Here is a 17,567-nt window from a genome sequence, read left to right as displayed (position 1 = left end):
GGCCTATGTTGATATCAGCAAAAATAGAAGGGAGTGAAAGTGACCCTTGTTTCTTTTTTAAATCAGAGGCGACGTTGTCGTCTTATCATCATCCACCAACTGTTATTTGCCCTGGAAGTAGAGTTCCTGACTGGTTTCACTATCGGTCAACTAAAGCATCGATAACCATCAAACTTTCAGTCTGACATTCTCCACAATCCAACATATTTGGTTTCATTTTCTGCCTCATTCTTCCTCAATCATTACCAAATGAAAAGAATCGCAATTGGAAAATCGGATGTGAATGCTACATGGAAGGTGGTGAAAACATCAGAAATACAAGTATGTGCTCTTTTGCTACAAAATTGGTTTCAGATCATGTGTACCTATGGTATGATGAAAACTTTTGTTTTGACATGTTTAACACAACTGGAAAAAGTAGAACCAATGACGACTATAGTGCTTATAAACCAAAGCTTTCATTTCAATTCTTTGTTGAAACCTATGGTAAGATATATATAGTGTTAGTAGTTTTCATTATTTTTGTAATAGCTTTCCTATATATGGCTCCTCCTCGTAGTTAAATTAGGTAATATGTTTTAGGTTGTGATTGTACACAACGTTTATGTAGGGTTTGAGTGCAGATTGGAGGCGATTGGAACCACATAGCAACAAAGGAAGGAAATTTTGCACAACATTATTTGAAAACCTGCAAAATTTGCATAACTATATTTGATAGTTTACTTATTTGTATAACTATATTGGACCAAAGCACTAATAGGAACAACCAAATTGTTTAGTTTACATTTTCAAGAAAACAAGACCAACAAGTTCAATTTCTCAGAGTTCAAAGTCTCTTCTCAGTCCAACTCAAATCTCATCCTATAGTTAACAACAAATTCATACACTTCTTTCTCATCCGCAACAGATTTGGAAACACTATCTCTTTGCTTGCATCTCTTTGCCCAAACAATCAGCTTTTCACACTCTTCCTCAACTTTGAAGTTGCATAATTTCTCATAAGTATAAAACCAACTATAGAAAGGGATCAAAGCAATGTCAACAAACCCAAATGTGTCACCACCAAAATAAGGTTTGTCTCCAAGCACATTCTCTAATTCCTTTAAGCCTTCAATCAACTCCTTCTTTGCCAATTCAATCTCATCTCTCTTTCCAGCCCATATCCTTCCTCCAACATCACCAACCTGCATTTTTTTTAACACATTAAAATGAATAAAAAGTAGCATATTCTCCTTGCACATTGATGCAACCTAGTCTTTAATAGTATGGATAACAATAAGATGAATGATAAATCCATCCATTGATGAAATATGAAGAATGTTTCCTATACTCATATCTCACTAGGAAGGAAGGGATACAATCATTGTTGTCAAAATCCCTACTTAAATCCTAAAATCCACGATTTTGCGACTTTCTTCACCTTCAACGACTTAAATCTATTGTAGAATCCCAAAATAAGCAAAATCCATTGATTTTGATTGCGATTTTACGATTTCTTATAAACTAAGTCATTTATGACTATATACCATTTATACCATATATTTAGTATTATTTTTTTGGTAAAATCCATCGATTTTGATTGCGATTTTACAATTTCCTATATCGATTCTACGAAAATACTTGAGTAAAATCCTTCAATTTTGATTGCGATTTTACGAGTTCCGATTTTGTTATTCCCTTTCGACCTGAAGTAAAGTCCCGATTTTGAGAACCTTGGATACAAGTATTACTCAATATACATGATGTCTAATTAACTAATAATTTTCCATCCATTGAATATTAGAGAAAACAATAAAAAAGAAGTTAACCATCATGTCATTTAATTCATTAACAAATCTTGATCTATTCAAACTCAAAAACAATACATGAAAAATGAAAACATTGAATCAAAAGTTACTTCCAACAAGTGAAATTAGATATTTTAATTTAATTTCTGGTAGATAAAAATATGTTAAGCCATTGAATGAGACACAAAAAACCTTGGTACCTAACAAAACTTACCTTCTTGTTGACAAAATCAGCCCAAAACTTGGCTTGAGCTTTCTGATAAGGATCAGAGGGTAGAAATGGGACCTTATCCTTCCAAACCTCATCAATATATTCAACAATAATGATGGACTCAGAAATTGGTTTTCCCTTATGGATAAGAACAGGAATCTTCTTGTGAATTGGGTTCATTTTCAAAAGCATTTGGCTCTTGTTTTCAAGATCTTCTTCCTTGTACTCATACTTTATGCCTTTTTCAGCCAATGCTATCCTTGCTCTCATACCAAACATACTAAGCCATTCATCCAATAATATCAACTCTTCTGCCATTGTCAAAGGCAATCACAGAGATGAGAGAATTAGAAAGAACTAGACTTTTAGATAATGTTCTTTTCTTTTTCTTTTTTGATGGAAAACTTGTTGAAAATGAGACAAAGCTTAATAGTCTTTATCAAGTAGTTAACCATTATATGAAAACTTTAACATCTTTAGAGCATTTTTTATTGTATTATTTAATTATTAACTTGTGTTTTGCGGTGGAAAACTACATGTGGGGAATAAGACAGTTGGCAAGTAATAAGAACAAAAACGTGATGCAAAATTGACATATATTGTCATTCCAATAATTGAACATTTACAAAATTTCACATAAAAAAAAAAAGAGACATTTATGTGTGTATAAAAAAGCTATTACAAATATTTTTTTTATCAAAACTATCACAAATACACGGAAAAATCTAATGCATAATATTTCTTATATAAACTGAATTAATACATGAAAAATATTCTAACTAAAATTATTTCTTAAACAAGAGATGAAGGAGGCTTTGGAGATGACAGATTCAACAGAGCAAATGTAAAGTCTTCGATGTGAAGAAATATTGAACAGTGTTACCATTGGTACCATTATTATTAGCTTTGGTAGTATTATATTTGTTGTGTCTTTCGATTATCACAATTAATAATAGACTAGTCTGGAATTTCACATTTTTTACTTGTATATTGAATAATTGTGAAATCAACACATAATTATTTTACTAATTTTCTTCATGTATTAATATACCTTGAACGTTGAATAAATACACGACCTCTGATGGAAAATCCATGCAAGTTTCATAGTTATTTTTTATTTTTTTATTTTAACAAACATTTATATCATATATATCAATAGTTAATTACACGTGAATAGAAGGCAAGCAGGCAACAAGTTGTGCCGCTACGTCTTCATGCATAACAAAACTAGTCATAAAAACACAACATTCATGACATTGTTATGCATGGCCCTTTCAACTCTATTAGAAGGTCAACAACCTCTGGTGCTAGGAAGCCACAAGTGTCAAAAGCAAATGGTATAAAAGCATGTTGATTGATTGTCAGAACACGCATTATCATGTTTGGCCATTTTACTTGACGCAACTTTTAGGGCTGCTTGTCCAACTGTAAAAGCCCCAACCCCTAATCCCACGAGTGGTGAAACCCTTAAAATGATAAATAACGAAAATAATACAATCATACAAAGAATTTAGATGATACTTCTTCTATAAATCCAAACATGTATAAAAATTTCAAAGTAGCCATGTCACATTATCACAATACATCACCAAAATAAATCTCTAATCTCAACATACTGAGTGATATCTCAAAAGACATGAAAAATAAACGACATAAGACCGACGCCTAATCAGAACCCTAAACTAAGACTCCTAAAACAAAGAGACGAGGTAGCTCCAAAGCTATCCTCAAAGCAACTAATCATGCAAGTCGTCTACACATTCATACAAATCAGCGGGCAGTCAACCAAATGACCACTGGGGTTAGATAACATTCAACAATTAAAGTATAGTCAAATATAAGTATTCAAGGATTTCATTCATAGCACAAAAACAACTCATCACTCCTAGAATACTAATATCACATAAATAATATCCTTCCCCTATCATAGCATATCAACATATTCATCCTTAATTAAATCATCATCAAGACTTATTACCTTAACAACATCAATCAATATAAGAATTTCTCACCTCATTTATAATCTAGCTCAATCATCGAACTACACAAACTTATCATTTAGGAAGTATAAGCATACATGCAACCTTATTCATTTTACAGAAAGCACATATTTTCCCTAATGCATGCAATTCATCTAATTCACATCAATCATATGGATCGCATAAACTCTTGCCTAATCAACTCAACAATTACAATTCATCCTTTCAAAAGTATAGGCAAAGAATTCATGATCATCAAAGAAATCACCAATTCGAATACATATGATTCACACTTCATTACTATGACCAAAATAACTATCATCAAATAAAATTATCAAGTGTACAAGCATCATCAAAATAACAAACATCGACATGTACACATCTCCATACAAATTCACAAAAATCAACAAGTTTCACCAATGCACATATTCACCAAGTCACATAGTCAAGTATGACACGTTTTCACCAATTATCAAATGCATGCAATATTCTAGACTCTTCTAGATGCATGTGGTACCAAATTTTGGACATCAGAGGTAATGTTACCGAATAATCCACCCATCATCGTGATTCCCATCTTCATGATTAATTGGATACAACCAGATTTATTGTTACTGATTCATTCCCCCATATTCATGATTTTACCATCTTCGTGATTACAATACTTAATGAATGCACGTACTTCAAGTAAAGAATCGTCAATTCATAACTCAAAATCCATCATCATTATATAATTTACACCATTATATAATATATATATCTCATCTTCATGATTCTCATCATTAAAAAATCATTTGCATCGTCAAGTAATTACATTCCATACATCACAAATCGTCACCAATTAATAAATCATCATCATTATAGTCATCATCATAGTCATCAACACATTATCAACAAATATTTATCACCACAATGCAATAACTTTGTCTCATAATTCACATAAAATACGTCATATAACCACCTCATGATAATAAAGATATCAAACACCCAACAACCATTGTTTCATTATCTTTTCATCATATCATCTTGATTACAAAGTAATTTGCAAGTTATCCAGTTGTAAAATATCAATTTGACAAAGTTCGGCTATTTCGGTAAAATTGTCGATTTCCAAATATTTCACCAAAATGAAGTTTCAAGTATCAATCATACACTCAAGACATCCCTACATATCACCTATCTTCTAGGGAAAACATTCACGGCATTTTCGTTTCACAAAGTTACTTAATTTTCCAAAATTTCACAAGTTCGTCTCATTTTGAACATGTTTTAAAGTCAATACTTTTCCTCAAGACCTTCCGGCTGCGCTTGCTCCTTCTCTCTCCAAGAAGGTGTCTTCCTTAATATTAAATGGGCAGTGGGATCTGCTGCAACTTCTGCTCTCTTTCCCCTTGGTGGCTGATCGTAATTTTAATACTATCATTCCAATCAACCCGTTGCAAGATCAGTTGGTTTGGCTGCATTCTTCCGATGGTGACCTCTCTTCTAAGAAAGCATTTGTTTTCCTTCGGACCTCTGCTGATGCTTTATCTTTTCCTTCCCTTATTTGGCGTGTAAGTATCCCACCTTCGCACTCTTTCATTTTTTGGCGTGTGATGCCTGATAAAATGCCTACCGATGAGAATATTAGAAGGCGTGGTTGTACGTTGGTTTCAATTTGTGTTCTTTATATGATTTCTTCTGAAAATTCTGTTCACCTTTTTCTTGAGTGTCTTTTTGCTTCACACCTTTGGACTTGGTTAGTGTTATCGCGATTTTCGGGTGTCAAGTCATTAATTAGGCTTGAACCTTTCAATCTTTGATATTCTCTATTTTTTCTTGGGAAGGGCAAAATTGAGAAAAAACCCTTAGATTCTAAGTTCGGGGGTCGCTTTCGCTACGGGAAGGTGTTAGGCACCCGGAACGATCATGGTATTCCATAAGAACCGTTCTCCTAAGCTTATTTCTACGCTTTATTTTTATTGCATACTTATTAAAAAAAGAAGTTTTATTTGAGTGAAGAATGGGGGGAGAAAGTGTTTGAGGTTTTATTTTAGTGGACTTGGAGAGGTTTTGACCTCATGCCTACATACCCATTTAAGGGATCAAACTCCATGTAGTTCTCTCTCAAAAAGGTTTTTGGTGTGTTTGGTTGATTTTAATTTTTTGTTGGAAAATGGTTTTGAAGAAAAGAAAGAGGCCTTAAAGGCATAAGAGAAGGAAATGGTGAATGTTGGTTCAATTGTTTATTAAAAAAAAGTCTAAGTAGGAATTAGGATTCATTTGGATTTGTTTAAGAAAATAAAGGAAAAAAAATCAATGGAGTTTTGACTCCAAGGTTTGTTTGAAAAAATTTGAGTGATGGAATTAGTTTATTATTTTCTTGAAAATTGGCATTTGTCTAAAAAATCGCGTTTCCTAAGCATACATCTAAACGGTAATCATGCAACGTGTGTGCGTGTCGGTGCTTGTGTCGGTGTACATCCCTTATAATGTCCATAGTCCTTTACATTGAGCCCTAGATACATGCTATGGTCTTGTAAAGAATTTAAAAAGGAACTAATCTATCTAAAATTATTACAAACCCAATTGATATAGAAATGAATAGAAAAAATGATGCCAAAACTATGGGATGAATGAAATGTGAGATGAAATGGTTAGTATCATAAGGCATAAAAATAGTAGAAAGGTAAACAAAATTGAATAGAATAGCAAGGGAGAAAAAAGTAATGAAATGAAATAAAGTGGCAAAATATACCTAAAATTGGTTATGACACTTAGACATGCACATGACCTATAATCCCCTCATTATAGCAATGTTAAAGGGGTTTGATTTTGAGCTATAATGTGGGAATAAATAGGACATATTCAAGCCAAGAATCATGACACATTTTTTAAAGATATTTTGCACTTTATTTCTTGATAAAAACACACATTGCTTGCAAAACAAGAAAGACATGAAAATCTACATCCACAATCAGCAAGATATACACATGATCAGCAACACATTCACCATGAAATTACACACCAATCATCCACATCATATGCCAACATTTTATGAGAAAATATACCACAAAAATACGCAAACTTAGATCAAACACAAAATTAATCAAGAAGAAATAACACACACATTTTTATCATTTTTTTTAAACCACTGGAAAATATCACAAAAGTGTTAAAATGTATTAAGAAACATATAACAATTTTTTGGGAATTTTTTTAGAGAAAAAAAATTAAGCACACAGAGGTTCAATTAGCAAAAAAAGCAGGGTGTGGATAGCACAAAAATACAAGAAACGTACAGGAACCTAGGCCCAAACCCAAAGCCCAAACACACAAAAAACCAGATTACACAGGAGGCGTTGGATTGATCCAGGGGGGGAAACCCTAGATCCAACGGCCAGGGATGGAGGAGATTGGACCGGTCTTGGACCGGTCCGGTTCACTGGCTTTAAAAGGAGGGGAGCACCGGTTTTTTTTAATTTTTCTCTTCCCTTTCTCTCTCTTCTCTCATTCTAGTGAGAGAAGCTCTCACTTCTCTCTTCCTACACCTCGCCGGAAACTGGAAATGGAAGAAGATCTTCATCTTCTCCGGTGAAGCTTGTTCTTCCGGCGCGGTGGCCGGCCACCTAAGGGTGGCGGCGCCGCCGCCGGAGTTGAACAAACTTCTCCGTTTTCAAAATTTTTTTACATTTCTGGAAATCCTTTTTTGTCACAAACACGAATCCGGCACTGGTTTTCTCATACAAGGTCTAAATCTTTGTAGATCTACACTTTTGTTCGCGGTTTTGAAAAGATTTTTCTTGATTCTTTTTAGCGTTTTATTGAATGAAAGTTTTGGAACCTTGCAGATCTGTGTTTGATTCGTGTTCGTTACCGTTTCTGAGAAAGAAAAATGAGTTTCACGCGTTTACCTGTGGTTTTCAGTTGGAGGTCTTGAACGAAGATCTTTGGAAACTCTTGAATTCAATCTTCACGCGTGGATTCGGTTGCTGGACCGGAAATAAACCGGTGATTTTACTGGTTTTGCTTCTTTTCTTCTTCTTCTCAAGCTTTCGGATCCTTCGTGATCGTGCTTGGATTCGTTGCTAACGGTGACGAATCCGCACTGGAATTGTGAAGGATTCGGTTCGATGATGATGATTCTTTGATGAATCACTGAGAACCGTGATGAATTTGGTTGAATCTGTGTTGATTTTTCGGTTTTGGAAAGTTAGGGTTCTATGAATGTTCTTGGTGATTTCTCTGTGATTTTCTGTTTTTGATCTAACTGAATGGAGAGAGAAAGTTGAGACTCGTTTTTGGTGATGTGTCAATGATTGTGTGGGTTCTAGAAATTTCTGACACTGTGTTTGTATTTATAGCTGACATGTGTATTCCTGGACCAATGGGATAATGCCACCTGGAATTGGACCTTGCTTGGCTCTGCCTTGGACTTTTGACCTTAAGGACTTATCTGCAAAATAGGAAAATTGAAGGACCAAACAGCAAATAAGAAAAAGCGGACTAAAATGCAATTTATAAACTGTTTAGGGACTAAAATGCAATTAAAAAATAAAATTGGACTAAAATTGGTAATTTGAAAAAAACGTAAAGTGAAACCAAAAGTAAAATCAACAAAAGGACTAAAATGAACCAGCTACAAAAATGAGGTATTTTAAAATACCTTTCTGCCGAAATTTTGACAGGAAAAGACCAAAATGCCCCTAGGGACTAAACTGACTCAGACTGACTCAGATGCAATTTTTGAAATGATTTTTAAACAAAGACTCAACAATGATTTGTACAGACAAATTGAAAAGGCTCAGAGGCAAACACAGGGACTAAAATGGGTTCCACTGCAGGAAATGACCAAAATACCCTTTTGTATGATTTTTTTGAAATAAAAATGTGAGAAAAGTAATGCGACGTTTCAGAGAGTTCTTAAATGACTTATAATGCAAGAAAAGACACTTTGAATAGTTTTATGCAAGAAAATCGAGCTTGAACGTACTTTGAGACAGAGACAGTAAAACATGCAGATGAAAAGAGAGTAAAGATTCAGAGTAAAACAACAGCGAATTGACAAATATCAGTGTTAAAAAAAAGAAATTTGAATGAGTATTTTTAGGTCCAAAATCAGGGTATAACAGTTAGGTAATCAGCTGCACCGCCCTATTATCATAGATTCTGTACTTTCTACTCTCTCCCTTGTCCCTGCGTGCGGCAGCAACCAAGTGCGCAACATGTTTATTTCCGGAATCATTAATATGTTCCACACCATTTGGTTAGCCCGTAATTCCATGCGGTTCAATGGCTTGAAGGTATCGCTTTTGGCTGCCAAAGCAAAGATTTCTACTATGGTCACCATGTCAGGTCATGCTTCAAATGGCCATTGCCTCCCTTTGACATATGACATTAGCCTCTTGGACAGGTTTCATATCTCCCCTTCTTTTTGTCGTTTTAAGGATATTGAGATGATTATTTGGAAGCCACCAACTCACCGGTACATAAAGATTAACACGGATGGATCTTTTCAGAATTCTTCTGCGGCTTTACACTTGTTGGTCCAATTGTTTGTCTAATGGTTTACAGGTGCTTTACACTCATATCTTCCCGGAAGTAAATGGTTGTGCAGATAAACTTGCTTGTCATGGTCACAGGGCTACATACACAGTTTGGTGGGACACTATGCCCGAGTTTGTTCGGGGGATTTTTTTAGGGACTGATTTGGGTGACCTAATTTTCGATTTCCGTAATTTCTGTTTTCTTTGAGGGTTTAGTTTGCCCCCCCCCCCTGTACAGATTTTTCCCCTTATTTTATATATATACATTATTTGAGTGAGCGCAGATGATTGGAGTTCCCTGGGGGTGCCAACCTAGTTGGGATGTCCAGCGGCTCCTTGATGTCTTCCTCACTCTTAATTCAGTAAAAAAAAAAAAAAAGTAGGTATAGGGGTTAGGGACTTTTAGAAATGCAATCAGGGCCTTAAAACGCGAAAAATCGAATTTTCGGAACCATACAACATGTGCACGGTCATCCACATCAAAACGAACGATCCAGAGAGAAAGAACACGGTCATGCGCCTCCTGGGCACATACCATGCATTTTTCTTCAGTAAACATGTGCGCGTTTTCGCGCGTAAAAATTCGTCTATAGCTCCGTTTTCGGTCCCGTTTTCACCAATTCGTCCATATCTCTTTAACCTATAATTTTCACCCAAAAAAATATAGCTTTTTAACCCAAAACAACTTAATTTAAACCAACCAAAATGACTTATTTTCAAAAGTGCTTAAAAACAACTTTTACTCAAAAACCCGATTTTTCTCCCAAACGATTTCTCATCAAAACAAAGTGATTAAAAAAGAAATTTCATCATCCTAATTCATTCCGACAACTTCATCAACTCATTCAAATTCATTAAAATCAACTTCTTCATTTTCACCAAAAATCATCAAACAACAACAACTAATCATAACAACACATTTTGCAATACCCAAAGCATGAATTAACATCAACAACATAACTCAACATCAATCTAAGCATGAATTTATGAGTTCATCAACAATCAACAACAACATCACTTTTCTTCATTTCAAGTTAAAAGTGCAGCATAATCACTTTAACACATAACCACTATATGAAGTTCAAGTGTAATCAATAAGTTTATGATCAATTTCACATACCCAAATTTATCATATAAACATGAGCACGAAAATCAACTTATAGATTCATCAAAATCACAATTCTCAAATAATCATTTATGACCCATGATGGAAAATATGAAATTATAGCTTAATTGATGAAATGAATCTATCCCCCTTACCTCTAGGTCTTGAATCCACTAACTTAAGCTTCAATCTCCTCTCTAGCTCTCAACCCCAAGCTTTCTCTAGCTTCCTCTTCTTTCCCCTTCTTTCCTCTTATTTAAGTTTGTGATCTACTTTCTCTCTCGACCTCTAAAGTTCGTGAAATGATAAATGAATGAGAAAGCCTAGGTTTCTCTTAAGAGTTATGTTTATATAGTCACCTCTTAATTGGGCTAGGTTTCTAATTGTCATAATGGACTTAGCATTCTTATTAACTGATTCTCAAAAGTTACTACCCACTCAATCTTCTAAAATACCGAATAATTACCATCTCCAAATAACAGTAATGATAAATAGACACACAAATACAAACACATAAAAGACATCGTATGTTCCAATTTCAACAAACGTGAAAAAACCATACAAGCCTAGCCTTCTCTCTCTCTTACTCACGGTGGTGTCTCTCACACACACACTCTCTCTCTCTCCGGCGAACGTCCATCGACCATTGTCGAAGTCATCGCTCTTGCAACCACCGTATCTCTCTTTCACTGATCTCTCTCACACACTCTCCTTCTCGCAGTGTTCTCTCGGTCTCCTGAGCTCTCGCCGGAGATCTCTTTATCTCACTAAGTTCTTGCGATGGATCTGTTATTCGGCGATAGATCTGTGAGTTTTAGTAGACGGTGGTCGTAGAGGACAGAACGGTGGTCGGAGAAGATGAATTTGTACAGTTTGCAGATCTGAATTGTAGTTGGTGGCGAGGACAAAGACGATGGTGGAGATGACTGAAGATGGTGTGCGCCGAGAACGTAGACGGTGGCGATGGTGAGGTGTGTGCCAAGAATGAAGACGGTGGTTGGTGGTGAGGATGAAGGTGGGAGGACGGTAGGAGGATGGTGGATGATAGTGGCTGTTCTGATCGAGAGAAAAAAGAGAGGAACAAATTAACAAAAATACCCATCATTTTTTCTTGAAATTTCAATTTTGCCATTAAAATATGCTGAAAATTACCAAATTATCCCTGGTGTCGTATTTGTGTCAATATTTTTGTGTTTAGTTATCATTTCTTAATAACAGTAATGATAAATAGACACACAAATACAAACACATAAAAGACATCGTATGTTCCAATTTCAACAAACGTGAAAAAACCATACAAGCCTAGCCTTCTCTCTCTCTTACTCACGGTGGTGTCTCTCACACACACACTCTCTCTCTCTCCGGCGAACGTCCATCGACCATTGTCGAAGTCATCGCTCTTGCAACCACCGTATCTCTCTTTCACTGATCTCTCTCACACACTCTCCTTCTCGCAGTGTTCTCTCGGTCTCCTGAGCTCTCGCCGGAGATCTCTTTATCTCACTAAGTTCTTGCGATGGATCTGTTATTCGGCGATAGATCTGTGAGTTTTAGTAGACGGTGGTCGTAGAGGACAGAACGGTGGTCGGAGAAGATGAATTTGTACAGTTTGCAGATCTGAATTGTAGTTGGTGGCGAGGACAAAGACGATGGTGGAGATGACTGAAGATGGTGTGCGCCGAGAACGTAGACGGTGGCGATGGTGAGGTGTGTGCCAAGAATGAAGACGGTGGTTGGTGGTGAGGATGAAGGTGGGAGGACGGTAGGAGGATGGTGGATGATAGTGGCTGTTCTGATCGAGAGAAAAAAGAGAGGAACAAATTAACAAAAATACCCATCATTTTTTCTTGAAATTTCAATTTTGCCATTAAAATATGCTGAAAATTACCAAATTATCCCTGGTGTCGTATTTGTGTCAATATTTTTGTGTTTAGTTATCATTTCTCTCCAAATAATTATCCCAACTCACTAGTAACTTAGTAAAAATAATCATTTTCACTAAAACGTCAAAAATAACCTTCTTAATAAAATGACTAATTTACCTTTACTCACCAAATGACCAAAATACCCCCTTAGTCTAAAACTGACTAAAACACCCTTCAAGGCCAAAAATCCACTAATCCCAAATAAAATACACACATGGACAATTAATCACACATAAACACATATAAACACATATAATAAATAATTAAAATAATTCTAACGAAAGCGCATTTTTACAGTTTGCACATGCATGTTTTCCTCCTACCTATCCGTACACCATAACATCTACAGGTCTAAGTGTTCATCTTCTATCTAGTGGGTCAGTTAAGAAGTTCAGAGAGGCCTCCTTCTTCACTGATACTTTCACCCTCCTGAATATATCAAAAAGGACATTCCTAACAAAGTCAAGTATGTACTTATAGCTAGGAAGCTCCTTACAATGAACTGTATGCTCCCCAATAGTATCCAGGCACGCCTTATGACAAAAAGGGCACACCTCATCAATAGGAAATAATGTAATCATAAGGTGATATCTAAGGATAGCACCATACTCCAATGTTGACATATGTTGACCTAACCCATCAATTGGGATAGCTACAAGAAAATCCTGAGCATGCATGTGTTGCATGCAAACACTCTAAAACTGTCTTCTGTCTAGTGGTCATGTCAAACTTAACTTTCATATCTTGAACACTTTTATTAAAAAGGGCATTCGCCAAAACATGTTGTGCTTTAGGAGAGACGGAGTCTTTGCAAGTAAAATTGTTAATGTCAAAATCTGAAATTGCACTACGAAGACCATAAAAAACATTATCAAAATCTGAGTCCATACTACTTATTCCACTGTCTCTTAAAATATGATCATAGTTTTCAAATATGATTGATTTCTATGAGCTCATTGTGTTACAATGTTAGGTGTCATAACCATCCATTGTTACAATATATGGTCACTTGGATATTTGCTTGTGTGTATGCATGAGTGCTGAAAATTTACATTTATGGTTAAAAATAAACATGAACTTTTATAGTTATGCAAATTTTTGCAGGCTTTCAAATAATGTTTTTCACATTTTTTATGAAAAACTTACACTTGGAAAAGAGAGATTTGGTTCCAGTCAGCCTCAAACCTACTAGTATATGATATAAATTTAAAATCTATGATGTCCTTTATGTTGAGCAAGTAACGAAGATATATACAAATCATGTCTATAACTAGATTAGTGTCGGGGTTGGAAAATTATATGAATGAACCTTTTTTTCTTCTTCTTGCCATTCAGTTGTACGTTGTTACAATATAGGAAATTCATCGGTATAAATATTAACAATTAGCGTGCAGTTTTCAGGTTATCAAATGTGAAGAAATTGAGGCACAAATAATTATAGCGATCTTTTTTGGCCTGGTGCATTTTATATATACATCAGAGTTCTATTTGCATTTTAGTTTACATAATACACAATTTGAACAATAGTGTGTTTGGAACATCATTGACAAAACTAATTTCCCCCACTATGTAACAGTCCAAGCTTCGGCCTATGGTATCCTTTTTAAGAATATATGATACAAAATACAATTTATGATCTTGCAAAAGAACTAACATAATATAGCAAAGTGAATAATCACCATAACAAAACAAAACCATTATTGAAATATTATATGTCTACTCATGAGTTGAAACAAGTTGCACTACAATGATATATCAAATAAAGAGAAGAAAAATAAAAAAGAGCATTATCAAATAAAGATAAATTGCTATTACAAATACAATAGAGTCAGTACACATTCCTTCTACACAAAGGGCATGTGCTTCGAACACCAATCCACTTCCGAATACAATCTTTGTGAAACACATGTGAGCAGCAGTGTTGTGGCATCTGAACTACGCTCGAACCATTGGACAACTCATTGAGACAAATACAGCACATCGATTCTTGTTCAGAAGACCATGTTGTTGTTGTTTCATGATGTTGTCGAGTAGAATTTTGATGAGTAGCGTGACTCAATTCAAAAGGAAAGTGGTGACCCATATTGTTGCTGCCGAGAGAAGAATGATCAAATAGAAGAATATGATCATCTAGCATCATGCCTCCTCCATTAATACGATTCAAAGAAGCAGCAGAAACATTTGGACGATGATTCACAAGTCTTGTTCTTGATGAAGAAGACAACAAGTTATTGGCGACAAAGGAATCATCAAGGACAAGAACATTGTCTATGTTGGAACACGGTATCATGAATCCTCCCGCATGCCTTAAACTACGATTCATCTTTAGAGAGAGAGAGAGAGAGAGAATTGGAACACAAATAAGAGAGAGAGAGTGAGTGTGTTGTGAATATGTTTAGGGTTAGGGCAATGTATGCTTTTTATAGAGAAAAGTAGATGGGCTTATTATATTTTATGACCCGTTACTTCTTTATTTTTTCTATTCTTTTGTTAAATCTTTTTTATATCTGAGTTATCTCAACCGTTGATTTGTTGTCAATAGCTGTCAATTAATATGTAGGCATACAAGGACTGTTAATTAAATGTGAAATCCCGATGACAAAAGATCTGATTGCTTGTTTAGTTATTGAATGACACACATATAGGACCCTTGTACTGAAGTAAAATATTCTTAACTTATTTCATTTTTAAGAAACACTAAATTTTCTTAAACCTACGTTGCACCCTTTTTGTTAAGTCTTCATTCGAATTAGCTAGCACTGTGACTGAATGACTCTGTTCATGTTGACTGATTAGAGATGACGTCAATCATGCGATGCTTGTGATCACTCTCATCAAGGGGGTAGCCGTTCATGTGGAAGGGGTAGCTGGCTACCCAAAAATAATATTATTCTTGAGTAGGTAGATATGCATTTATATTTAGCTACCTCCAATAATAAACATTGAACTATCTCAAATAAGTTTAGTTGCCGAAAATTAGCATAGATAAGAAAGTTAAACAATTACTACATGATTGATATATAAATTCATTTGTATTGGTTTGGAACTTCCGGTTTCAATAACAACAATAGAGAAAACTTTTTCAATAATAAAAATTATCAAGACAATAGTCATAAACATATTAAATGGGCATTGAATTTCTTGCAAATAACCTATTTGTTTACATTGGAAAAAACATTATTAATCTATTTTGTAAACAATCAATTATGAATAAAATTGACTTCTTGAAATCATTTTGTCCAAATTTTCTAAATAGTTATTGTCAATTTTTATCATTTGTTGCTGCTATAAGCTAACTTTCATGAGTTGACTAATTTTTTTATTATTTTGTTTTTAGTCTATACAACACTAGCAATTTTTAAATTTTAGTCCTTAATTTTTTTTGTTATATAAATTAGATCCAAGACTAAAAACATTTTTTTTGTAAAATTCTAAAAAAATGAAGAGAAAAATTGAATAAATTTTTGGCTAAAGTGCACTTTTCCCCCTAACTTTCAAAAACTTGCAATTTTGTCCCTCTAAGTACCAAAACAACAATCTTGCTCCCCTAAGCTTTAGCCCCATTGCAAATTTTATCATTTTGCTCAATTTTGACTGGTCAAAGCCTATGTGATACGCCACGTGTATGATTGTTGAATTAAAAAAAAATAGCATATAATCATTTTTTAAATTAAATAAATGAAAAATGAAATAAATTTTTTAAAAAAAAAATCATAAAAAAATTAAAAATAAAACCCAACAACCATAAGATCTTCAATAAATTTTCTTCTCTATCAAACACAATAAAAACCCAACAACTTTGTTTTCTACAAATCTGTGATGCTATTTTTCTTGATTGATGAATGAATGAAATGGATGTTTTTTTCGTTTTCATGGGTGTGTCTTAAAAGATGCAGTATATTTTTGTTTCTGGAATTTTTCAGAAATTATTATTGGGGTAAAGTCAGGGAATGAATGAATTAATATTATTGGAGAGAGATACATTTGTAGAGAAGTGAGGGAGGAAAAGAGAAGAGACAAAGAACTGGAAGGAGAGGAAGAAATAGATGTCTTGAGGTTGTGTTTTGAGTTTGAAAGAGGAAAATCAGGATTGAAAGAGAGATGCATCACGTGCCAATCACTTTGGTTTTTTTTTTTTTTTTTAATTCTTCTATTTATACACATGATTTTTTTTTTTTTTAAATAGCAATATACACATGTGGCGTGCCAAATCCTTTAATCAAGTGCCACATAAACGTTGACTCGGTCAAAATTGATCAAAAGGATAAAATTTGCAATGGGGCTAAATCCTATAGGGGGAAAAGTTGTTGTTTTGATATTTAGGGAGCCAAAATTGCAAGTTTTTGAAAGTTAGGGAGAAAAAAGTGCACTTTAGCCTAAATTTTTTTAGGACTAAACTTAAAAAATTAGTATTTATAGGACAATAAAAACATATTTTATCCTTAAATTTTATATGTTGGTTTTAAAACTTCCTTTTCTTTAAAAAAATTTATTTTCTTTTTTCTTTTTACTAGTGTAGAAAAAGTCTGTAGTTTTATAATTTTATAGGCTAAATTACCTTTTTGGTCCTCTAACTATTTAGTTGGTATTGAATTGGTCCTCTAACTAAAAATTGATTTATTTCGATCCTCTAAGTTTCTCACCGTTATTACATTTAGTCATTTCTGTTAGTTTTTTTCAAATAAACGTTAGGGTTTGTGTTATGTGGGTCCTCTAACTTTATTTATTAACATCATTTTGGTCCTGTTCCTTGTTAAGATATTATGATTAAATAGTGACGGATATTATTGGTAACTGTTATGGTTCATATGTATGTGTGAAATAGGATATCAGATATCCATATAACACAAACCCTAACGTTTATTTGAATAAAATTAACAGAAATGACTAAATGTAGTAACAGTGAGAAACTTAGAGGACCAAAATAAATCAATTTTTAGTTAGAGGACCAATCCGATACCAACTAAATAGTTAGAGTACCAAAAATGTAATTAAGCCAATTTTATACTAGTGTAGAAAAAATCTGTAGTTTTAT

The 17,567-nt window shown here is 34.2% G+C and overlaps 1 protein-coding gene across 1 annotated transcript; it reads right to left on the bottom strand.

The window, feature by feature from the left end:
- Window positions 1–710: 710 nt before the first annotated feature.
- LOC25480581 (probable glutathione S-transferase parC) lies at window positions 711–2,423 on the bottom strand. Its single transcript, XM_039828416.1, has 2 exons — window positions 2,002–2,423; window positions 711–1,184 (listed from the first exon to the last, which is right to left on the bottom strand). Exons 1-2 carry the CDS (start codon window positions 2,314–2,316, stop codon window positions 840–842), a joined length of 660 nt encoding a protein of 219 aa, XP_039684350.1. The 5' UTR covers window positions 2,317–2,423; the 3' UTR covers window positions 711–839.
- Between the last annotated feature and the right edge of the window lie 15,144 nt (window positions 2,424–17,567).

This window comes from Medicago truncatula, chromosome 8 (assembly GCF_003473485.1).
Source record: "Medicago truncatula cultivar Jemalong A17 chromosome 8, MtrunA17r5.0-ANR, whole genome shotgun sequence".
Taxonomy (NCBI): domain Eukaryota; kingdom Viridiplantae; phylum Streptophyta; class Magnoliopsida; order Fabales; family Fabaceae; genus Medicago; species Medicago truncatula.
This window is presented reverse-complemented; position numbering and strand designations above follow the sequence as displayed.